The sequence below is a fragment of the Onychostoma macrolepis genome, chromosome 04 (assembly GCF_012432095.1).
Source record: "Onychostoma macrolepis isolate SWU-2019 chromosome 04, ASM1243209v1, whole genome shotgun sequence".
NCBI lineage: Eukaryota > Metazoa > Chordata > Actinopteri > Cypriniformes > Cyprinidae > Onychostoma > Onychostoma macrolepis.
In genome coordinates this window covers 23,649,363-23,673,751 of record NC_081158.1, presented here as the reverse complement: position 1 = coordinate 23,673,751, position 24,389 = coordinate 23,649,363, and the positions used below count along the sequence as shown (strand labels likewise).

Genomic DNA, 24,389 nt, shown 5'->3' with positions numbered 1-24,389 from the left:
CTGTACACCTGATTTGTTTCTATATTTTTTACCTTCTAGGGAGGTTTAGGAGAAACATATGAGACCATGATGAAGTTGGACAATTACTGAGAGCTCCATTAGGTCTCTTACAGAGCAACCTCTGAGCAACAAACCTTCCTCTACACTATACATGATGTAAATGTCAGCAGCTTTGTCTCGGCAACCCGCTCCTGTTGCCTTGGCACGGGCTGCTGTGAATTCTGTGAGGATGCCAGCTTAGGCTGATCATGGCACAAAAGGATCTCTGTGAAGCGTTCCGAGCGTGACCGCTTCATTCCTGCCCCCTGCTGTCAGGAGCGCATGTGAGGAGGGCCAATGAGAACACCTGTGCGCTTCTCCTTGTTTAGCCTCTTGATATTTTTGACATCTCTCAGCTTTCAGCTCCCTCGTTTTGTTTGCTGTCTCTGTCAGTCCATCTCTCCTTCGCTGGGTGTTTTCTACAGTTCATTGTCACTCACTATATCCTCTGTTCTGTGTGTTCTGTAGCTTCATCCTGTCTTATGTTGCGTAATTTACTTGGTCATCGTCACATATAAAACTCCTCAAAAGTCTTGCCAAAATGCATGATATTTTAGAATGATAAGTCGTCAAACATGAAATTGCTTGAATTTATGAGACTTGGGACACAATTATATGAGACCTTCAGCAATGTAAAAAAAATTGAAATAAATAAATTAGTCGATCCCCTCATCTGGCAGCAGGAATTTGATCTCTAAAAATGATAACATTTGTAATAATAATAATAATAATAATAAATCAATATGTTTTTGCATATGAATTAGTCTTTTGAGACACCTAATTTTATTATTAATAATAATTATTTTTTTCTATCTTGTGGATGTTGTGAGAAAATAATTAATAATAGTAATAATAATAAGAATTTAAAATCAAGATGTGTTTACCTGTTAATTAGTCTTTTCAGAAACCTGATCTTATTTTATCTCTCTCTTTTTTGTCTTGTGCATGATGCCTCCCCACAGATCACGTCTTTTGGATCCCTCAGCTCAGATTTGACAATGACGTGGGTCCTTCCACCCATTAAAGAGCCATTTATGTCACCGTTGAGCTGGCTGGTGTGGCATTCTGCCCGTTTCGAGATCCCCCTGGCTCATCCAGCAATAACGACAATTTTGAAAGGTATTGTTTTACCCTCGCAGCGCAACACAACAGTATGCAGGTATGTTCAGCTGTCCCTACTGCTGCCGTGAGGACAGACAAGCTCATGTTGACCCCCTACACACCAACGGTCGTTACTAGCCAGCCCTCCAGCTTAATATAGATAGAATTCAAACTCATTTATTAAAGAACATTTTCAGTTATATGCTTTTTGTCTGACAAGCGAATGCGCTGCAGCTAACTTTTTATTGTCATGACCAACACAGGCTAAAAAAGATTCATAATAGGTTCATAAAGATTGACAAAAAAGTGTATGAGAGCATGGATACAGCTTTTGGTTTGAGAATCAATCTTTTATAATTGTAAAACTGTGAAAAACAAAGTACTATTGTACGTGGAAGTCGTGCAGACTTTGCTGGCGCTGAGAACAACAGGCATCAGAGAGCAGATGACAGCTTGAATGTGTCATTTCTCTTGGTGTTGATTTATGAGTGATCTGACATGAAGGAACGACACTTTGACTTCTTTGACTGAGAAAAAGTGAGAGTGAAATACGCAGGGTCCAAAATTAACACTCACACAAGTAAAAGTTGCCAGTTGGCTGGTAACTGTATAAGAAACCGCAACGTAATACATGCATAATTAAAACGTATGACATACAGACCTTCTACATATAAAACATATAACTCTAACTCTAACTCAATTTTAATATTAAGCAATGCATAATTCATGACTGCAAAAAAAATTCTTTATATATTTATTTATAATGGTTTGTGAAATTTGCTCCATTTACACACTAATGAGCTAATGAGCTGGTGAAAAGTTAATTTTGGATGCTGGAAGTTAATTTTGGCCACCCCTTGTAATGTAGGGTGGGTTTGACTTAAGGATTCTTTCACGTTTGACCTTATCTGTAAGTCAGTAGTCAAAGGCCAGCTAATTATCCTGATACGGATACACATCAAAAGTTTGTTTCCTTCCATTGTTGTTTTCCTGAGGGATGCTATTTGTGATGCTGGCCTATGTGGATATAGGTCATAACCTCCATCCTTTGATATTATTTATCGCAGAGATCAAAGTTCAAACAAACAAGGGCTCAGGATTCTCAGCATGATAGAGACATATAGTCACTGGATGAAAGATAGGAGTAACAGAGAGAAGAGAGAGAGAGAGCAATGGGGATTAAAAGTCTACTCATTCTGAACTATTCCAGGGGTCTGGAATCCAGTTCCCCGGGGTCCAGCCCTGTTCATCCCTCATCCAGCCTTTTAAAGCCTGGAGTCAACGCTCCACGGCAACCCCAACCACCCCCCCATCAGCTGTTCCCCCAAATTTATGAGAACAATCTTTTTTTTCAAACAGACATGGTCACAAAGTCTAATAATCACTCTCTCAAGGTTATTTATGGAATCCATTGTAATTAAACGTTACAGTTGGCATGTCAACTCAAACCAAGTTTTCATCTTTTAGAGCAACCAATTGTTTATTACTTAAGAAAGGACAGTTGCACTGCAAAATCATGTCTTGTTTTCTGATAAAAATTAAAACATTGAAACAAGGTAAATTTACTTGAGAAGCAAAATGGTTAGATATTATAGTTTGTTTTCAGAGAATACATTTTTAATAAATTATTTTTCTCTCACCACATTGGCAAATTGTTAATGTTTTCTTGTTTTAACCATCAATCTTGGTGGATTTCATTAGATTTATGCTTAAAACATGTAAAATAAAATCTTAATGTCTTATCCAGTTTTGTTTTCAGGTAAATTTATGTTGTTTTAAAGATGTATTTCACCAAAAAAATGAAAATACTGTTACATAAAATTAACATTTTAAGTTTTTTTTTTATTGTTCATGCAATGGAATCAGTGAGCAACAAAACTGATTTGATACCAATATTCTTCAAAACTCATACAGGTTTGCAACGACATGAGAGTGAGAAAATGATGACTAGGTGAACTAATCCTTTAAGAATGTTTAGACGTTTTCACTGGAAAACAAGACTAAAATACTGAGTAATAAAAATATTTTATGTATGATTTCTTGATAGACAAATGGTTTCAGGCATCATATTGCATCTTTTCATTCATTTTTCAACCCACAAAATCATCACGATCAACCGGAAGGCATTTCCAACGGGTGTTGGGCGCATCTGCAAACCCTGTACCGAAATGGATCGCACCACCTGCCTGTTTATGACCATGTTTATGAGTATAATCAAAATAGCTTCCATAACATCAATCTCCCAAATCCCCCACATTCTGCATCATAATCCCCATTATCCAGAAGTGGACGAATCCCATCCAGTGTGGATATGTTTAGAGACCAATATTAAAATATGAGTCATCCTCAGAGGAAACCCGTAGCCTGACCAAAAATAAAATTTAAATGTCACTGGTGCTTGTCACGAATTATGAAATCTCAGAGCTGTTGTGCTCATGCATATGAGAGATCCAATAAATTGAAGCCAGGTTTTCCATTTAATAATAATAATAATGATGCAATCTAAGTCAAAGAGCAAACACAATACCGCATCCTCATATTTCTCCATCCATCCATTAGGCAGTGGAAGCTGATCTCTATATCATCACCCCTGAAATATTTGTCCATCTGAAGGTGTAGCATCCCCACCGGGCCATCAGCATTGCATCATCCATCAGAAATGCCTCTGGCACCACAGTAAAGCTGGGCTCCATGACTTGAAACCCAGCGCCGGGTAAGTCAGCACCATTCCATACCCAGAATCCCGTATAGCTCAGCTGACTCTGCGCTCCTAATCACCTTAACTATGCACCATCCATCATAGCAACGGGCATTATAGTTGCTTTTTATAAAGTTGCCTGGATCACCTCATCATCCAGCACAATGTGAATTCCAAAGTCGCTCCTGATCATCCCTGAGCTTTTTATGTCTGCTTGAGTCATTTTGTCCTTTTCGTGACTGTAGGGATGATGCAAAGATCTTCACCTGTTTATACTTCTACCAAGCAACCACCTTGACCTAACATACGTTATGTTTTATGGTGTATAAACTGTCAATTTCATCTCATGCAACTCAAAATACACAATTTTCCACATTTTTGGCTTTCTTTCTATAATGCAGCATTGTATACTGTGTATGTTTGCCATATGCATTTGAGAAAACTCTGCAAGGTGAAGTTAGTCCTTGTTGGTTCAAGCCTAATCAGTTAAAAAACATGATTCAAACTCCGATTAGAATGAAAAAAGGTGAAACAAACCAGCAAAACAGAGATGCTAATTTGTTATCAGCATGTTTGTTAGTAATGCTGAGGTGATATGACTGATAATGTTGTTGTATATCTTGATTTGGTCAAATTTGCCATCTTAAAACATTTCTCTACCTTTTGTTCCTCGCTCAACAGATTCCCCATCAGACTATCTGTGGTGTAATGATGGACAGGATTGGTTCTCACCTTTCTTTGTGGGCTCAGGCATGTTGAGCCGTTCTCCGGTGGACCAGGCACCAGTTGAAGGGGTTCAGAGGTGAGTCTGGGCTGCCCAGTGTGTGTGGCAAAGGGTGTCCTTTAGCCAAGGGGTGTTATGATGGAGAAACGGTGGTGAGGAAAGTTGCACCAGAGAGTTTGGAAGTCAATGAGGATGAGGGCAACGCAGGAACGTGAAGGAGAAAGTAACAGATCTGGGGGTGATGAATAAATGGGGTTTATATAGCGCTCATCTTAGCCACTCCTCTCTGTGTTTGATAATAGAGCCCAAAAAACCTTCCTAACACCCTCCCCTTCGCTCCTAAAGTCCTGGGATTAGATGTGGCTTGCTGTGCCCTGTCTCCTCACCAGCTGGAGTCAGACAGCGAGAGGGGCTTTGGATAACGTTGCATTGCAGAATAAAAGAAGGTATTTCTGTTGACAAGGTGGCATTGCTTTGAATATATATCACAAAGACCTCTGCAGCGTATTTTTATGCAGAATGCTTGACCCTTCAATCAAAATGTAATATATATATATATATATATATATATATATAAAGTGCAACATTTGCAATGTGATTATCTTTCAACATTTATTTAAAAAAATATAGTATAATAACTAAATATATTAATAAATGTAATAAAATATAAAAATTTGTACATTTTACAATTTATATATTTTGTAATTCAATAAAATATAATATAATAATATGACAAATAAAAATCTACAATAATAATAATAATGTATAGAAATGTATATGATATATTTCTATAATTATATTACATTATATTATATTTAGTAATATGTGACCATGGACCACAAAACCAGTCATAAGGGTGCATTTTTGAAATTGAGATTTATACATCATCTGAAAGCTGAATAAATAAGCTTTCCATTGATGTGTGGTTTGTTAGCATATAGGATATTTGGCTGAGATACAACTATTTGAAAATCTGGAATCTGAGGGTGCAAAAAATTCGAAAATCGCCTTTAAAGCTGTCCAAATGAATTCCTTGGCAATGCATGTTACTAATTTACAAAATATCTTCATGGAACATGACCTTTACTAATGATTTTTGGCATAAAAGGAAAATCTATAATTTTGACCAATACAACATATTTTTGGCTATTGCTACAAATATACTCATGCTACTTATGACTGGTTTTGTGGTCCGAGGTCACATATAATATATAATAAAAAGTAATAAATAATAAAACAATACAAAAATATACATTTTTTTTAATACTTTTTTAAAAGTTAAATTTTTTCATAAAACATTTGAAATAATATTCTACATATTTATCTACTGTATACGTGTAAATATATGTACATATGCAAACTGCTCTTTAACACTTGGTTTTTATTCCTGCCAATGAGGTGTTTGTAATGAAGATACGACCCAGCCAGTCAGTGGTTGATGTGACAATGTGACCGATTTACTATAAAGCTTGGCAAGGCCCATGTCAAGGGCATTCACTATAGGCTGAATGAAAGAGATATTAGTAGGTGATGTTGTCATTCAGGGGTTCCCGTGTCTAAGCTCCACCCTTTCGCTAGAAAGCCTCTGGGTGATATTTAGGGCTTAGTGAGAAAAATAGGAAACATTTACTTCACCTTTCAGCCAAGTGCCAGAGATCATTTTGATCTAATGTGGATGAGGGCCAAGGGCGGAGATCTGAACAACCAGGGCTATAAATTCTGTTAAGATGCCTGAGCAATGCTTTTACGCTCTATAATTAGAATGCCAACCTGAACTCTGACATTTGACATAACTAGCATGGAAACACAGTGGAAACATGGGATTGTTGCCATTGTCAAGACTCTAATTATCCTGTTAACACTTTAATTCACATTATAAATCAGGCCCTGCTTCTTGCAGACGTAACGGCAATTTACACAGTGAGGCCCCGAAGCTTTAATAGCTTTAGTGAGCAATTACATGTAATTTATGATCATATATCTCAAATAAGAAAGAAGGTTTTTGAATCCATTTGTTTGAAACTAACATAGAGGTCAATGTCATCTGTGTCATTTTGTACAGATATATTTCACAATTTCATAAAATACATTTTTTATCAGAAATACATAAAAGTCATACTGAGTTTTTCTGTCCCAATATTGTAAAAAAAAAAAAAAAAGGGTATTTATTTACTTCATGGTTACAACACATGACAGCTGACCCATTGTTTGTGAACTTTTAATTGAACTGCAGACATGATTATACCAAAGATTGAAAATGTCAGCTTCTCCGAGGGTCATATGAATGACACTAAGTAATATTAGATGGTTCTAATGCTCCTGCAACATATATTACGTATTAAGCCAGGACTCTTCTTTAGTAATTTCATACTGTTCTTGTTCTGAAAGGCTGCACTTGCCGTTAAAGAAATCTTTGTTTAGAATGGGATTTTGTACAAGTATGTGCTCCCATTAGCAAAATTAATTTGCAATTGCTTTTTTAGTTGGTAGTGTGTGATAGAAGTAGGTTATGAATGACATGCCATACTCTTGTATAACAAAGCATCTTGACTGACTAAGTGGATTTTAAAGGGATAGTTCACCCAGAAATGAAAATTGTGTCATCATTTACTCACCCTCAATCTGTTCCAAACCTATATGAGTTTCTTTCTTCTGTTGAACATAAAATAAGATATTTTGAAGAATGTTTGAAACCAAACAGTTGACCGAAGTCAGTGGCTATCGTCAACTGTTTGGCGGAAACTAACAGAGGTTTGCTAGAACTTAAGTGTGAGTAAATGATAACAGAATTTTTCTTTTTGGGTGAACTATCCCTTTAAGCATGATTTTTGGCCTTTGTTGGTATCGGATCTTCCAAACGATTTTCGATCTTCCATTTATAATCCTGTGTGTACGGCTCTAAAGGCAGGATGCTTGGGAACTATCATGTGGGCCAGCCACAAAGTACACACAAAACCATTTGGACCAGACTGGTGGTTAAAGGTTCACGACGCCCATGGGGATTTAGCTCTCACGGTCACCATAAAAAGCTCAGGCTAGAGAGTCAGAGTGGCACCTGCCTGCACTAATGCACACACACACACATGGGAACCTAAACAAAGAAGAACAGATATCCCCTCAGAATTTCAACATCTCATTAAGATTCAGTGCGTTCAGTAGAATGGAGCAGGCAGTGCTTTAGATGTAGTGATCTAGCATGGAAAGCATGAATACTCGCTGCAGAAATAGATTACACTCCTCCCTGTGAATAAAACTCTGTGGGACTACAAAGGGAGAGAAACACCATCTCTGAATCGCACAATACCATGTGTGAGGAGCACCCTGTGTCCAGTCAGTCAGAGAGACCAAACCAAGAATCTGTCTTTCAGTAGAGTGTTGTCGATAGCTCTGGGTCCAACTTCAGTATCCACAATGATGCCAGTTAAGAGATTTACCTCAACAACAGCTGCCTACAGTGGCTCCAAAAAGCATTCAAACACTTAAGCCATGCTTAAAAATGAATGCAATTTCATGTAACAAAAGCATGTAACAAAATCTCAAAGCAAGTGGCATTTATTGTAAAGAAAGACAGCACATGCACATTTAGCGCAAGTTTGTTTGGTCTTAAATGGTAGAATAATTGTGCTCAAAATGTTTGGCTTCATGCATTCACTAAAATATGCTAATTGCAAAAATGGATCAGAAAAGTGAAGCAATTTCTGCGAAAAGCAAAGCAGAATTTGTTTGTGGATGTCACTTGATTTGAGATTTTGATATGCCATTCAATGACAATTGAACTATTACCCAGGTTTCCAAATACATTTTGCGAGTAAAACTCAAATTAAATCTTTAATTGAAATAGAGCTGAAAAAATATAAATAGGCTATTATATGAAAAACCTAAACTTGAAAAAATTTTTTTTTACGAAAATTACAAATGTTGCTTTGGCAACTAACTGAAATAAAACAAGTTTAAGTTGAAGTACTAAAAATAATAAAACTAAAAATATAAATTAAAGTTAAACAGACTAATAAAAATGTTACAATCACATAAAATTGCATTAAACTAAAACTAAAAAGAAAAACTGAAAATATAAAAATAGAAGCGAATTCAAATAATAATAAATACTATAATATTATATAAATAATACTAAAACATTGATTTGCACTTTAACTCTGTAAAGACAAAAAATAGAGATGTTAGAAATCACAATGCAATTTGCAATGTTTAACATCTGCTTTTTGCCATTAAGTTATTAACAATTATGTTGTTGTTATTAACTGTAATGAACAACAATCAGCAAGTGACAAAATTTAAATAAAAGCAGTGAAGCAGCTTTGCCACCTACTGGGAACAAATGAGCTGTGCGGGAAGAAGATATTTAGTCTGTTTTTATTTGTTTTGGCTCTTTTCAAATGGCAGCTGAAAAACTGATAAAGAAACTGAAAAAAATAAAAAATAATATATATATATATATATATATATATATATATAAAGAAATAGGTTTACTATATATGAATTTTTTTAATTGATTTTTAAAAGACATACTATTTTAAATGTATCATGATATGCAAAGAACAACAAAAAGTAAATTATTTAGGTAAGATTCTGCTATACAAAACACCACAGTTCATCCTCTTCATCGAGCAAGAAAAAATAGAAGCTAATTTTACCCTTCTTCTGTTGCCAAGGCAATTAAGATTAACAAATAATGACCGTAACACACTTGAGACAATCATTCAGCTCTCATTTCAATCCACATGCAGCTTTCTTTATACCATGTTGTCTCTGTAAATTAGAGAGGGTTGCTAAACTAAACTGATAAGTCAGTTTCTTTTTCACTTTAATGATCTCCCCCGAGCGGGCATAATTTCTCAGGGCACGGGACATTTTCTGGTAGGTCATGGGCATCCGGTTGCCCTTCCTCTGGCCCCATAGCTCAGCCAAGTGCTCCTTGTGCCTGGCAGAAAAGCGGAAGACGCCAGCCGAAGCGGGCACCCAGGACACACAGTGGGCCATGCCTGGGTCCTCCAGCATCTCGAACAGGAAGTGGAAAAGACGTAGCTTTTTCCCTGCAATCATAGAGATGACTGCGGTCAAACAGCATTCAAGTGTGTGCGTTTGTGTGTGAAGGGGGTAGGCAAAGGCCTATGGAAACTATTTCCCATAAAAACAGGCTTGTATTATGATAGGCGTAATTAAGATAAGCATCTCTAAAAGATCAATGGTGTACAAGACCAGAGAAAATGAGGGAGAACTGAGATTCTATGTGGCAGTTATGGGTAGGACGGGCCGCTCCCGTGCTGCAGTTCCTCTAGGTTATTCCTCACCTTCGAGATAGCATCAAAATAAACCACAAAAGCAGAACTGACCTTTCTCTGCAGGTGTAATGCTGGGCAATGATTCGGCACACTTTTCAGGTGTTGTATTCAGAGTTAAAGGTCTCTCTGGTCCGTTTAACACTTGCCCGTCAGGTGGATTGTGAAGGACCGCTGACTGATCGACAGCGTTGCTCTTGCAATTCATTCCACTGTCTGTATATGAGTCAGATCCATTTGCTTTGGCCAGAGATCCCATGACCTATTGATTTGACAAAAGAACTTGGTTTTAAAATAAAAAAGAATGGGTGCAAGAATGACACAAAGAGTAGAACTAAAGGGTTTACCTGCTGAGCTTCAGGTGCATGTGGCTGCAGCTGGGACTTTTCTCGTTCTAATGCATTGTTAAAATGTTCTCCAGCAGGTAGCTTCTCTCTAGATATGTCCACATCTTCACTGGTTGACATGACAGAAAGATCCCTTGCTGCCAGTGCATTACAAAACACACAGACTCATAATTTCAGTGTTTTTTTACATTGTTTTTTTTTTTGACACTATTCCCTTGTGAAAAAGACATACACAAAAGTACGCATACTTTTAAAAAGAGTACTGATTATTAATAATATATACTTTAAAGGAATATACTTAAGTGTGAGCTGAAAGTAAGTTTTCAGACATTTAATTGCATGTTGCATCTACATTAAACTGTATTATCATTTAAATTAATTTTAAATGCAATTAACCAAACTTTAGAGTGATTTTTTTTGACCCACTTAAGTACATCTTTATTTGTTCATTTATAATATAATTTCGCAATTATATTATATAATTCTATTGTCTTTTTGAAATGTTTTCTTAAAAGTGTACTGACAAGCATTTATAGTCAACTAAAATATACGTTAATGTAAGTTCTATTGTAACTTGTATATGCCATGTATTTAAATACATTTGTAATGAGAAAGTTGCAATTTAATACATTTAAAATATATTTACTGCATTATATTAGTAAATAACATGTTGCTAAATGTACATAGGAATAACACACTGCAGTAAAAAATGAAATCAAGTACTTTACTTTTTTTTGCTTTAGTATGTTAGTCAACACACCAAAATACGTGTACTTATGTAGTATACACTACACTACAGGTGCACATTCAATACAATGAAGCACGCCTGATTCTGGGTCGACTTTCATTGCACTGACCAAAAAAAAATCTGTGTTCCGCAGAAGAAATAAAATTATAGTTTTGAAAAGACATGAAGGTGCATTGAAAAGAAATGTTGTAGGATTTACTCAGAAATTGCTAGTAAAATTCACAAATTATACAAAGAAACTGCAAGTAACACGTGACGTTTGGAAGTAGAAAAATAATTCAATATATATATATTTTTACGAGTAAATGATGACAGAATTTTCAATCCTTTTAAGCTTCCTTCTTACTGTTCCATAGGGCTTTTCTTCGAGATTCCTGTCTGTAATGCTCCTCAAGAAATTCCAGAATCACCTCCAAATCAGTCTGATATTCCTGCGGACAGTTCTGGTAAGAAGAAACAACTATTTTTAACTCGTACACAACAGTGGCCACTAAAAAGTGTGTGGTTTGCTCTAATATAATGGCACTGATACATTTTGAATTGTCCAAATATCTTTTGGGGCCACTGTCGAATACAAACAGCATAACATAACAAAACTGTAAAATTGATCAGTTCTTACCATATTAGTGTTACGAATGCGATCCTTACTCTATCTATTGCTGTTTCAAGTGTCGTTGTATTAATGAATAACCAATAATTTAAGAAAAGAACAATTTGTTACTATTAGTGTGTTTTCCACAAAGCTCTGTCTCCTTGAAAAGGTGCAGACCTCTTTTTATCAAAAGCAAGGGGCTGTGGGAGTGAACAGGCCTTTCTTAAATGATCTACGACCGTACATAAATAACCAGGCATTTTTGACCCAAAACCAGTTTCTGTCGGCCCAAACATACACACCCGATCTCGGTCTAACACACATCTCTAGCGTCCACCTTTATGGAACCAGTAACCACATCCTCTTCACTCTTACAGATAACAACCACAGCCACCTAACAATGACACACAGGCTCCGCATAAAAAACACATTCATCTGTGCTCAAGTGATCACGAACTTTGTAATGTTGAAAAAGAAAAATAGATGAGAGAAATGCAATGTTTAAAACTTCAGTCATAAAAGAGCACAATTGTTATGAGACCAGTGTTTATTGTCCAGTATGAAAATTATACAGCAGCACTACATTAGTGTTTGATTGCTATCTTACAAAGAGGAAGGTGATTTGAGATCGGTTTGTAATATGACACAGAAAGCAGTCACAAACAATCTACTCTCTGTGAAATTAGATAAGCTTGGCCCAATGCATTTGCAAAGAAATCAGCGCCAAAGTTTATACAGCGGCTTCAAGCGTATGTGTCTCACAGTGGAGAGTTTAACAAACAAATTCATTGGGATTTTCAAGACAGGAAACTTTATTTGCGTGATAAAACAAATGATCTGACGTAAACAAGTTGAGAAAAGTAGATAAATATGAAGACAGACTGTTATAGAAACAAACAGTAGAGTGATACCAAAAAGTATGTGGATATAAGACACTTGCATAATAATAATGTTATAGAATTGCATACAAAATATCAAAATATTTTCTGAACCATTTTTTTCTTGTATTTTAATTATTTAAAAACTTTCTATGAAATGTTTTGCTTAAAAAAAAAGTGCTCGCTCTGCTGTCATTTTAAAAGAAATGTTAGTTGGTTTGATATTTTTTAATGCAATAATTAATATATTTTGAGTGTCCAAATATTACTGTACATATACACTGCTGTTCAAAAGTTTGGGGTCCAAGTTTTTGAAAGAAGTCTCTTATGCTCATCAAAAAAAACAAACAAACAAAAAACAGTAATATTGTAAAATATGATTTCAATTTAAAATATAAAATAACTGTTTTCTGTTTTAATACATTTTCAAATGTAATTTATCCCTGCAATGTCGATGCTGAATTTTAGCAGGATTTTTTGTGATTCTCTTAAAAATGATTTAGTTGAGATAGAAATCTTTTGTAAAATTGTGGAAGTCTTTGCTGCCACTTTTGATCAATTTAATGCATCCTCGCTGATAAATGTATTAATTTCATTCAAAAACCAGTATTACATGCATACACTCCTTTCTAATGCATTTTGAACATTTTTACTTTCTCAAGGTTTATTTCAAAGAATCTCCCTTGTAAAAGACAGAAATTTCAGGAATCACTGAGCTGAAACACCAATTTTGGGGTCCTCATGCATTGTCAGAACAGTAGCAAGATCATAGTCGCCCTGGTAAGAGTATTGGCCATACCAGTAATGACAGTCCGGTAGAGGAGAGCTGTAGTAGACGTGCTCAGCAGAGCCTTGCTGATGAAGGGCCATGTCTCTGGACGAAGGGCCTGAGCTGTAGCCTGACAGTGAGCTCAATCGCTGCAGTATAGCTGGGTTAAACTGATACGTGAGCTTGCGACGCACTTTCACAATCTCACCCGTGCGGCTGTAGTTGCGGAGCGCACGTGCCATTTTCTGGTAGGTCATGGTCTTGCGGTTGCCCTTGCGCTGACCCCAGCATTCGGCCAGTTTTTCTTTATTTTTTGAGATGAAGTGGAAGATGCCGCTCCCTCGGTCCGTCCATTGGATGGAGTCACCCATGTTGTCGTCGTGTAGAGCCTCGTGCAAATATTCATATAAGCGTAACTTCTTACGACCTAATGAGGAAGAGGAATACACCATGCATTCAGCACTTCTGTATTATGAAGGACTCGACTTTGTTGAAAACTGTGAACCATGAAAATGCTGTACAGTCCGTTTTAGGAGTATGTTAACTTGCATTTAAGTGATTTTACTTATGCAGTACTGTATGGGGTTAGAGAGAAAAATCCGAAACACATACTTTCCCACATATTGAACTATTGCATTTTCAAACACACAGAAAACTAGTTCTTCTGTACCTTTTCCGTGGCGCTGTGGTAAATTCGAGTAAAACGCTGAAGGCTCAGTAGAACACAACGGCCCCAGAGACACATCTGGCACGATGTGAGACCATGACTGCAGATACAGAGACGCAAAACATGAGTAAAAGTATCGCAGTATAACCATTGAAACAATTCAAGTGACAAATTAAATGAGTTGTAAACCTACTGAGGATTCATTCCAGTCATACATCGGTCCTGGAGGCTCAAAATGAGGTGTGAACTGATAGTATGAGATGGCATGTCTCACGGAGGACTGTGGGCTTTCCAAATTCTCATAGTATTTATTTTCTGAAAGAGACAGTTAGAAGAGGATGATGAATAATAATGATGATAATAATTTATACTTAATACTATTGCACAATATATTTCATTTGTTTCTACATTTATATTAATATTATATATTATGGTACCATTATCACAGTGTCGTATCTGAGAGTGACGCTGAATTACATCAATGGCATCCTGAAAATCTTGATTGATGTCATTTTCAAGTGATCCCTGTAAGAAAGCAAGAAAAAAAAAATTGCACATATTTGTGAAATAATGACTGTATTAGAGCTCTGTCTTGTTTCTCGTCAGAATCTTATGAATGTAGAATGTTTATTAAATATGTGCCTGTGGTTTCTAATAAATAAATAATAAAATACATAATAAAACACATATAATATAATATACATTTCTGAAACAATGAATGGTTTATCAAGTTTCAAATAATCGATCAAATATATACTACATAAAACATTGCATAAAAAGACTGGTACATGCTCGAGTCAAACTCACCATTGTGACCTCAACCTAACTCTGCATCTATGTAGAGCTCGACTGTGTTCAACTGGATATGTCCTCTGTGTCTCAGTGATTATATGTGGACAGATATATTGTGGAACGACTACTGTTTTACTGTCCGACTAAGCAATGCGGCCTGTTTTATACATGGGTCCATTTAAATGTGCCACATCAACATAACATGGAGCAGTCAATGATACTCTACTTCTCTTTTTGGAAATGAAGACCAGGTAGGACTCATAGTCCCTCTATTCTGTAATCTCCATATCTCCATCCATGAAAAAAGAAATACAGCAGGAGAGAGAGTGAGAGAGAGAGCGAGAGAGGGACTAACCACTAGTTTATCCAGGATTCCTTCTCCTTTGTGAAAACATTTGCATTTCTGGTCAGAAGCTGTCAACGGCACTTTAGTTTATTGGTCCTGTAAAAATGTGTTGAGAAGCACCAAACAATAACTGATCTGATAATCACAGCAAGAGAAAAGCTTCAGAATGCAGGGAAATTTCACCTGAGGTGGTGTGACAGAAAACATTATTATTTTTATTTGTATTTTTTTGTATATGGATTTTCATGTTCCTTTCGTGCATATCTGAAGAAATGGCACCAATTCAAGGCTGTTTCATTAATTTTAGCCAGATTCGGTGAGTGTGAGTATGTATTTGCAAAAACTCCTCCACAGCATTCTATGCACATTCGTATTAGTGAAATATTGTCAACTAAACGTGCAAAGAAAGATTGAAAGCAAACCATCAAAATTCTGTTCCATTTGAATGCATTTTATTCCTTTTTGCCATGTATTGTTCTAAGCTCATAAACAGCAGTTAATTCAGTACACCTTCTCATGACACAAGTTTTAAATATCAACTGACTGGCCCCCGTAGTTCCCCTTTCAGGTGTGCAGAGAATGAAAGTAAAGAGGCTTACTGATAAAAGAACCGAGTACATTTTATGAGACCTCAGCACTTGAGTCGACTGAGATTACCGCTGAGTTCTGGCGAATAATCAATAATAATTAATAAGTTATACTGGCAAAATGGCAAATGATTTCTGTGGTCATTTACATCAACATATGCTGTTAATTTTGTTGTATCGGTACACTTAACATTCATCGAAGCTGTCAAGATAAACGTCTTGCATTTGATTATATAATGAATACTTTTGTCTCTTTTTATGAATAACAAAAATAAACACTTGTCAAGCATCAAATGTGAGTAAAAATGGGCTTTGGCAAGTTTTGCTTAATGAGCAATTCAAACAATATACAAATCATCTACTAAGATTTGTCACAACGTCTTTTAACAACTTTGTTCTGGCACATAAATCAATACGCTATGTGCGCTGGTGGGTGGAAATTTATGGCCCCAAACTGTGTAAACAACTAATCTCACTGACAATAGTTAATCAGCTATATTTTGAATCCCCTGGCAAATGATTTCTGCTGTCATTTGTGTCAACAGGCTGTTATGATTCACTGAAGCTGACAAGATGAAAGTCTTGTAAAAGTCAGTAAATATCTTTTATGCGCACCAAGCCTGCAGGACCTAGTAAAAATCAATATACTAAAATGTATTTGAAATACATTTATTTCATGCTAAGTATACTAAAACTACATTTACATATTGCAATTGTACTTTTAGTATACTAAACTGGTATACTTAAAGTCTACTAAATTGGAACAACTAATTTTGTACTTAATGCACTTTGTGTGGAAGTAGTGCAATATTATTCAAAGATCATACAATCCTCATCAGTAGTGACATTAAAACACATTTTAAGTTTAATATTAAGAAATGTGCATTGTGCACAAGTAGTACTTCAAATAAACTTATTTTTATATTGAAAATTATATTTCTCCAGTGATATGGTGGTAAATATGTTAATAGATTTGAACTATACTTTCTACGAAATAAATGTATTTTAAATATAATACTTTTTTACTAGGGGGTATCTGATCAAAAATACAGTAAAAACAATAATATTGTGAAATAATACATAAAATTGTTTTCTATTTTAATATATTTTTAAATGTAATTTATTCCTGCGAAAATGTCATTTTCAGCTTCATTTCTTACGATTGACAATTTTTCATAAACATACTAAACAGGTGGAATTTTTTAAATATTTATGAAACTACTTCTATTCTTGATGAATAGAAAGTTTAAAAAAGCAACATTATAAATGTCTTTACTGTCACTTTTGAGCAATTTAATGCACCATTGGTGAATAAAACTATCAATTTCTTTAAAATAAAATATAGTAAAATAAATCTTACTGACCCCAAATGTATCAATGAAATTTTACACACAGACACACACACACGTTCGTTTTTTTGTGAAAAGTAGGGACATCCCATAGACGTAATGGTTTTTATACTGTACTTACTGTATGTGCTATTGCCCTACACCTACCCCTTACAGGAGACTGTGCATTTCAGCTTTCCCCCAAAAAAACCTCACTCTGTATGATTTATAAGCGTTTTGAAAAGTGGGGACATGGGTCAATGTCCTGAAAAGTCACCTTCACCTTGTAATACCTATGCCATACCTTTGTCATTATACAAATCTATGTCCTGACTTTTCACAAAAACGCGTGCACACACACACACACACACACACACACACACACACACACACTACCAGTCAAAAGTTTGGGGTCAGTAAGATTTTTTGTAATGTAATATATAATGTAAAATAGTTTCATTGTTGGGAAATTTTCTCAAGAAACTTACGTTTGTACACTCCACATACCTGTTTATGTTTTTCCGTTTTTTTTTTTCTTCTGTTGACAGGGTTTAACTGTTCTGCAACATCTGTGGCAAACCTTGGAATTGTTTCCTGTCTGCTGTGGTTGATAAAATGTGGGAAACTGTGCTTGAAGGATATGAAAACTCACAAGGTAATTACATTTGCACTTTAATCTTCAGCATTTAAAAAAAGCCTGTTTAGCAGTAGAAATGTGACAGTGTCAATGAGTCACTTCTCTTTGGCATCTGAAATTGCAGAAAGACGATAACTGAGCACTTACCATTAAAAAAAAAGTTAAGTTAAATATGTAAATAATAAATGAATAATTAACGCTGAGGTTATACAAAAAAAAAATCTATATGGCCTTTAAATAAGCCATGTTTTGGATCTGTCAATTCCTCGCTATCTGTCTTTAAATGTTTGTGTGAATTTTTCCATTGGTTTATGACTTTATGTATGCGTTTCACGTCTGCCAAAGTATTTACATTTTCTGCCGAAGCAGTAGCGAGGGCTTTATCTTTTCAAACAAAGAGCTGCTTTCCTTCCCCTTCTCTTCAACCCCTATTCAAAAGGACCATTAATACCAAACCCAATGAGGGAAGGGCAGTATAACCACAACATAGCTCCTATTCAACTTCTTTATTTACTGGCACTCAATCAAAATAAGTTCCCAAAGTGCCTGCACAGGTAAACAGATCACTTAAGCTGTCTGATGAAGTTAACCTCTATAACGTGGCTTACTGATTCTGGGTAAGAAAACAATACTGCTGTAATTGTTGTTGTTAGGCCTGGCTTGAGTCCTTTGTAAGAATAGCAGAGCTTTATGGCACACCATTTGTGGTTAGAGAAGGTTAACAGCAGGCCCAAACCTTAACTTTTATTGCAAAAACAAATAATTTGTATTCCTTTTAACCTTAAGAGCAGCTAAAACATATTTAATTTACTTGTTTGTTTGTTTGTTTGTTTGTTTTGATTATAAATGCAAATGAGTTGTATTACTTTCAAACATAAGGGCAGCTAAAACATTTTTAATGTATTTATTTGCCTGTTTTGATTATAAAAGAAACTTCTGTTCAAACTTAAGAGCAGCTAAAATGTTTGTTTGTTTGGTTGGTTGTTTTCTATTTGTTTGTTTTTAAAAAAACAAATGATTTGTATTAATTTCAAACTTAAGGGCAGCTAACATTTGAATTAATTATGTTTTGCTTGTTTTGTTTTTTGTTTTGCTTTGTTTTGTTTTGTTTGTTTGGATCACAATAGCCATACATTTTATTCCTTTTAACCTTATTTATTTATTTTTTATTTTTTTAATTAATTACTTTATTTACACTGAACAAAATTATAAACGCAACACTTTTGTTTTTGCCCCCATTTTTCATGAGCTGAACTCTTGTTGCAAGGATCTGTACACAATTCCTGGAAGCTGAAAACATCCCAGTTCTTGCACGGCCAGCATACTCACCGGACATGTCACCCATTGAGCATGTTTGGGATGCTCTGGATCGGCGTATACGACAGCGTGTTCCAGTTCCCGCCAATATCCAGCAACTTTGCACAGCCATTGAAGAGAAGTGGACCAACATTCCACAGGCCACAATCAACAACCTGATCAACTCAATGCGAAGGAGATGTGTTGCACTGCATGAGGCAAATGGTGGTCACACCAGATACTGACTGGTTTTACAGTTACAGTAAAACTGCACATTTTAGAGTGGCCTTTTATTGTGGCCAGCCTAAGGCACACCTGTGCAATAATCATGCTGTCTAATCAGCATCTTGATATGCCACACCTGTGAGGTGGATGGAGTATCTCGGCAAAGGAGAAGTGCTCACTAACACAGATTTAGACAGATTTGTGAACAATATTTGAGAGAAATAGGCCTTTTGTGTACATAGAAAAGTCTTAGATCTTTGAGTTCAGCTCATGAAAAATGGGGGCAAAAACAAAAGTGTTGCGTTTATAATTTTGTTCAGTGTATTTACTTACTTTTAAACCAAATTGTAAAACAAATGCAATACACCACATTTTTAAATGTTTGCACGCGACAGTCTGATAAGTTTTTCCATCAGCTGTCACATAATTCCATAACTGCAACACAGTTGTCTGAGAATAGTTTTTTCCAGTTTCTGATTTTTGGATGGATGTCATGACAGTAAACATAGTATTTCATTTATATACCCTGGTCCCTTGACCTAAACAGCATAGTATGATGTCATAGTCAGTGAAGTGTATGTCTATACTCTGCATATTCAGTATAACCCATTTAGATAAATAGGCATCTTAGAAGAAAACTCTGATGCCTTCCTATCATCATATACTGCCTTACTCAGATTTCAGGCACATCCTTAATTGTGCAGTGTTGAGGGGTCTCAGGCACAGGAATATACAAAGCTACAAAATTAACATGGAGCATCTTTAAGCCGAGCCGTGCTTCAATGACCAATGTGAGTCGTTTATATATTGTTTATTTGTTCACGTTTTTATTCTGAAATCAGCTTGTCTTGTGTGGAGAAGAGTGTGGAGACACTGTCTTGTTTTCCAAATTAGTGTATAAATACCTCGTCAAGTTTTACACAATATGTGAAGTTCATGCTGCTGTTATTGAAGCAAAAAAGGGACAAACCTAATAATAAGACACTCAGAAATTCATCTTCAAATATTATTTTTATAAGGATAGTTCACCCAAATTCTGTCAGTATTTACTCGTCATCATATCGTTCCAAACCTGTATGAGTTTCCACTAAACTATGGAAGTACCAAATACTATGGAAGTCAATGGCTACCGTCAAGTTTGTTTAACTAGACTTTCAGACTGCACTGTATAAGTATTTGGAACAATCCTGCATTTGTATGTTCACAAAAAAAAAATAAATTAAAAAAATGGTTCTTTACTGGCGTCATGGTTTCATGAAAAACCTTTAACATCCAAGGAAACTTTTCATTGTACCAAAGGTTCTGTATAGTGGAAAAATGTTTTTTGATCATTAAATTGTTCTTGATGAGAGAAAAAAAAAAGGTTCTGAAAGATTCTTTGGGGAATCCAAAATTATTATTTTTAAGAGTGTTGATATGAATATTAGTTTATGATGGAATCAGCTGCTCCGTTCCATGTTTTTCATTCCCAAGCATGTGCTTGCTTGTATTTTACATTAAATGGATGTTCCATTTAAACTAAAACCAGCTTTCAATACAAAACATGAACACCATTAGCTTTCCATTATGTTCAAAAATAGCAAAAGTATAAGGATATTAATTCTGCTTTTCATTCTGACTGTACACAAAGCTTCAACATGAGGTACTTGTTTATTGGCACAGCAATAGAAGTATTCAGATTAAACTAACTGACAAGTGTTTTGCTATAGATCAAATCTTTGGAGAGCCAAATAAATATATTCACATTCACAGAACCACAGGGAGTGTACAATATATATATTTCAATAGTTATTTAGATGAAAAAGAATGATTATTCATGGTGCCTCAGGTAATTGCTCAAAAACATTCCATTTACATGGAAATTTAACATGATACCAAACCTGAAACAAAATAGCAACCGTTTTTTAGCACAACACTTCATTTGATCATATACAGCTGTGTTTTTTTTTTCCTCAGGAAAGCCCTACAGCTAACAGGATCCCCCAACAGCAAGATCTTGATCATATTGCACATGTAAGGGAATTCCCCTTCAAAAGAGCCACTTGCTTTGGTGTCATGTTAACCGAGATGGAAGATATACAAATTCTGTTAAATGCTTGCTAAGGACATGACAACAAACAACATAAAAAGGTAATTAAATGACATTGTGCAAAATCAAGCAAACCAAACTTTTACATGCTTTCAGGACTTTTTAACTTCTAAACCACTTTGAATGTTTTCTAGTGATCACTGACATGTCTCAAAACAGGTTCAAGGCTCTTCCAAAATAACCTTTATGATAAACACTTAATGATAAATGCAATTATGTGTTTTAAAGGCATCGGATGTAAACAAATGCAGAAGCCCTTTACCCTAAAATTAAATATGCTTTTAAGGAACCTAAATCTTGACTTCATAACAAATGATGGATAGCTTAAGAGTTTATAAATAATTAACAATTAAAGTGCTATTTCAACCCCCCATATTGTCTACATAAATCTTTTTATTGTCTACGTATATCTTTTTACATATATCTACACATCTTTTTTCCTGGCCAAAATATATTTCAGATATATTTAAAATATATGCTAAGAAGTGTATATGTTTACAGGCCTAAGGAATTTTTTTTTTGCCAAACTGTAGTACAAAATGTACTTCAAGGGCAAGAAAATACATTTCTAACTTTAAAATGGATTTTGAGTAAATGCAAAATGTTTTTTAAATCCATTTAGAACAATGTAAGTAAATAAATTTAGACTCAATATATATAAAGTTGCCAAAAATATATATATAGAGAGAGAGAGAGAGAGAGAGAAATATATTTAAAATATATCTGAAAAAGTATTTTTAACCATATGGATGTCATCAGGTTCACTGTGTTAATGTTAACTGTTAATAACATTATTAATATGTTGTAAATGGTGAATTTTGTATAAAGTCAGACTTAGGATCCCTAACCTGAGGATGTTATGCCCAAAAATATGTGACTCTTGCAGACAATTTTATAGAAGTCCATCAGAACTGATCCAAAAACACAAAAAAGCAAAACAGAATTAATTACAGTTTCAGTCAACACACCCAAAAGACATTTCCATGTGCGCATTAACTCAAGAGCAGTCTGTGTATGTTGTAACCATGTTGCCCCTTCGCTGTGTGACAGTCCTGCAGTGCTGCCTGGTGGAACCGTGAAACTGGCTTTGAGTCCGAGTCTGGTGTCCATTAAAAGAGAACATCCTCTCCATATTCTCAAACATATCATCGAATACGTCACCACCGAAAGAGTTCTGAAAGTGCCTCCTGTGCCTGCTACGTGCCTCTTCATGGGCCTGAAAGTGCCTCTCGAAATGTCTTTTATTATGCAAATGAGGATTGTGTCCAAACTTGTCAGAGTCTCTGAATATATCATTGAAGTTGAAGCTAAAATGTTGATGGAAGTGGTCACCGCCTCCTTTCGGACTCTCTCTAGAGAACGGACTGCTCCTCATCTGATCGTACTCCTTTCTCCGATTGTCATCTGATAATGTTTCATATGCTGGGAATCAAAAATATATAGCTTTAATAACTGATCAAGACATAAAATGTTCAGAAGGGTGTGTCGTGTGTTGTTTTAGACAGGTATGCTGACTCACCCTCAGCAATCTCTCTGAACTTTTCCTCCGCGTCAGGGCTTTTGTTTTTATCAGGGTGATACCTCATGGCTAATTTATGGAAAGCCTTTTTGATCTGCCGGTCAGATGCATCTTTGGGTACACCCAGGATCTCATAGTAGTCTTTCTCAGCCAGAATGAACTCTGTGATGAGCAGAATGCTCACAGCCAAAGTGAACACTGACTGAGCTGTTGCCATGCCTGTGGTCAGACCAGGAAAACAAGAGGCGAGATCACATTTGTTGGGTTTGTGTCATGAGACAATTCAAAGGAGCATTTCAGTGTAATAATACACACACACACACACATATTTTACTCAGCATGAATTATGTATGTGTAGTCCATCTATATATGTACTGTATTTATTTTTATGACATGTAAACTTTTTTAACTTTTGATCAGCACAAATTAAAGGCAGGCAGTAAAATAAATGGTACCATAAATGTATAAAAAACTTCATCATTCTAATTTATTATTTTCTTGACTGTAATGAGAATATGTGCCACAATTAATCCTAACATTTGCTTGTGAGTTTGACGTGCCTAAAAAGTGATGCAGATATATTTTGAATAGTTGTCAACTATAAATAATAATAAAAAAGAGCTTCATTTTCATTTTCAAAGCAAAATATAATTTCCTATTTCTTTTGATTCATGATCTGGACATGTTCTCGACAGCTTCAAACTGAGTTACCTGTTTAACATTATCCTCATCCTCAATACATGCGACAGAACAGAATGATTCTCTGACATATCTAAACAGCTATATGTATCAGATATAAAGTAAAACATTTTAGATATGGTAAAACTGCTGGCTTTTACCTACCCGCTGCTTGTTTCCGTCCCAAAGTTACATCAAACGCAGAACAGCTGATCGTTTTTCTGAACGCTGTTACAGCGCTAAAGTTACTGCTCCACGACTCGCAACGTGATTGGCTGATTCCCGCGATGAATGACTACGAGCGTTTTGATTGGTCCACATCGGAACGCTTGCCCGAAGGTCACTTCCTGTTTCTATAGCTGGAGTGAGCTGTCAAATCTCATAGACATGTATTTATTATCTCTATGTCAAATCTTGTGTCAAACTGTTGAAGGACCGCACTCAAAGGACAATAAAAGTGTTTTTGTCAGTAAGACATCATTGTACCTGTTTTAAAAGTGTATGCGTCTGAAATATAAGATTTTCTTAAAGTACACCAGTTTTTAAAGTTATAAGGTAAGGAGTTTGTATGCTCATTTAGGTTAATTTTGTCTTATCCTTAAAAAAACAAAAATCTGAAATTTCCATAACAACATCTCTCTCTCTCTCTCTCTCTCTCTCTCTCTGTGTGTGTGTGTGTGTGTGTGTGTGTGTGTGTGTGTGTGTCTGCCTGTCTGCAGAGCGGTCACTAAACAGCAGCATATAAGTCATCAACTCCACCCTGGAAAAAGCTGAGATTTTTAAAGCAGACTGAGCCTGCAAAAGAGGCACAAGGTGTTTTTGTCAATCATGATTACTCGTTTTATTGCCCCATGTCCTGCTGAACCTTTTTCCAACAGAGAATTTGCTTTCAGTGACTGTAAGAAAGATTGAACGTTTGAGGAAAAGTAATGCAGTAAAATAAATAAATTGCAGGGCTGCTTCAATATTTCAGGGCTATCTATCTGTCATTCTTACTATATGTATATATATATATCATATATATTCGTATAT

The 24,389-nt window shown here is 35.5% G+C and overlaps 3 protein-coding genes and 1 long non-coding RNA gene across 5 annotated transcripts; 1 reads left to right on the top strand and 3 right to left on the bottom strand.

The window, feature by feature from the left end:
* The first annotated feature begins 1,014 nt into the window (after positions 1–1,014).
* On the top strand, positions 1,015–21,142 carry LOC131538322 (uncharacterized). Its single transcript, XR_009270534.1, has 6 exons — positions 1,015–1,158; positions 3,700–3,853; positions 4,520–4,640; positions 11,311–11,400; positions 17,462–17,568; positions 21,028–21,142. It is a non-coding gene; the product is annotated as an uncharacterized LOC131538322 (long non-coding RNA).
* spi2 (Spi-2 proto-oncogene) lies at positions 9,172–11,691 on the bottom strand. The gene is made up of 5 exons (XM_058772139.1): positions 11,574–11,691; positions 11,301–11,397; positions 10,207–10,343; positions 9,914–10,121; positions 9,172–9,613 (listed from the first exon to the last, which is right to left on the bottom strand). Exons 1-5 carry the CDS (start codon positions 11,574–11,576, stop codon positions 9,288–9,290), a joined length of 771 nt encoding a protein of 256 aa, XP_058628122.1. The 5' UTR covers positions 11,577–11,691; the 3' UTR covers positions 9,172–9,287.
* On the bottom strand, positions 12,096–14,780 carry spic (Spi-C transcription factor (Spi-1/PU.1 related)). Its single transcript, XM_058772138.1, has 5 exons — positions 14,668–14,780; positions 14,298–14,385; positions 14,054–14,175; positions 13,864–13,960; positions 12,096–13,620 (listed from the first exon to the last, which is right to left on the bottom strand). Exons 1-5 carry the CDS (start codon positions 14,668–14,670, stop codon positions 13,133–13,135), a joined length of 798 nt encoding a protein of 265 aa, XP_058628121.1. The 5' UTR covers positions 14,671–14,780; the 3' UTR covers positions 12,096–13,132.
* Positions 20,709–23,615, bottom strand: dnajb9b (DnaJ heat shock protein family (Hsp40) member B9b). Of its 2 annotated transcripts, none has more exons than XM_058772140.1 (3): positions 23,523–23,615; positions 22,680–22,898; positions 20,709–22,582 (listed from the first exon to the last, which is right to left on the bottom strand). In XM_058772140.1, the coding sequence occupies exons 2-3, from the start codon at positions 22,894–22,896 to the stop codon at positions 22,158–22,160; spliced, it is 642 nt and encodes a 213-aa protein (XP_058628123.1). In that variant the 5' UTR covers positions 22,897–22,898; positions 23,523–23,615; the 3' UTR covers positions 20,709–22,157. The 2 variants fall into 2 exon arrangements, with proteins under 2 accessions (XP_058628123.1, XP_058628124.1); XM_058772141.1 differs by having other exon boundaries at positions 23,519–23,603.
* Between the last annotated feature and the right edge of the window lie 774 nt (positions 23,616–24,389).

Coding starts and splice junctions, on each gene's coding strand:
- dnajb9b (XM_058772140.1), bottom strand. CDS start 22,896: ATGGCAACAGCTCAGTCAGTGTTCACTTTGGCTGTGAGCATTCTGCTC. Junction 22,583..22,679: donor GTTCAGAGAGATTGCTGAGG/GTGAGTCAGCAT, acceptor TTTGATTCCCAG/CATATGAAACATTATCAGAT.
- spi2 (XM_058772139.1), bottom strand. Junction 10,122..10,206: donor ATGCACCTGAAGCTCAGCAG/GTAAACCCTTTA, acceptor TCAAATCAATAG/GTCATGGGATCTCTGGCCAA. Junction 9,614..9,913: donor CATTACACCTGCAGAGAAAG/GTCAGTTCTGCT, acceptor CTATGATTGCAG/GGAAAAAGCTACGTCTTTTC.
- spic (XM_058772138.1), bottom strand. Junction 14,176..14,297: donor GATACGACACTGTGATAATG/GTACCATAATAT, acceptor TGTCTCTTTCAG/AAAATAAATACTATGAGAAT. Junction 13,621..13,863: donor ACCACAGCGCCACGGAAAAG/GTACAGAAGAAC, acceptor CTTCCTCATTAG/GTCGTAAGAAGTTACGCTTA.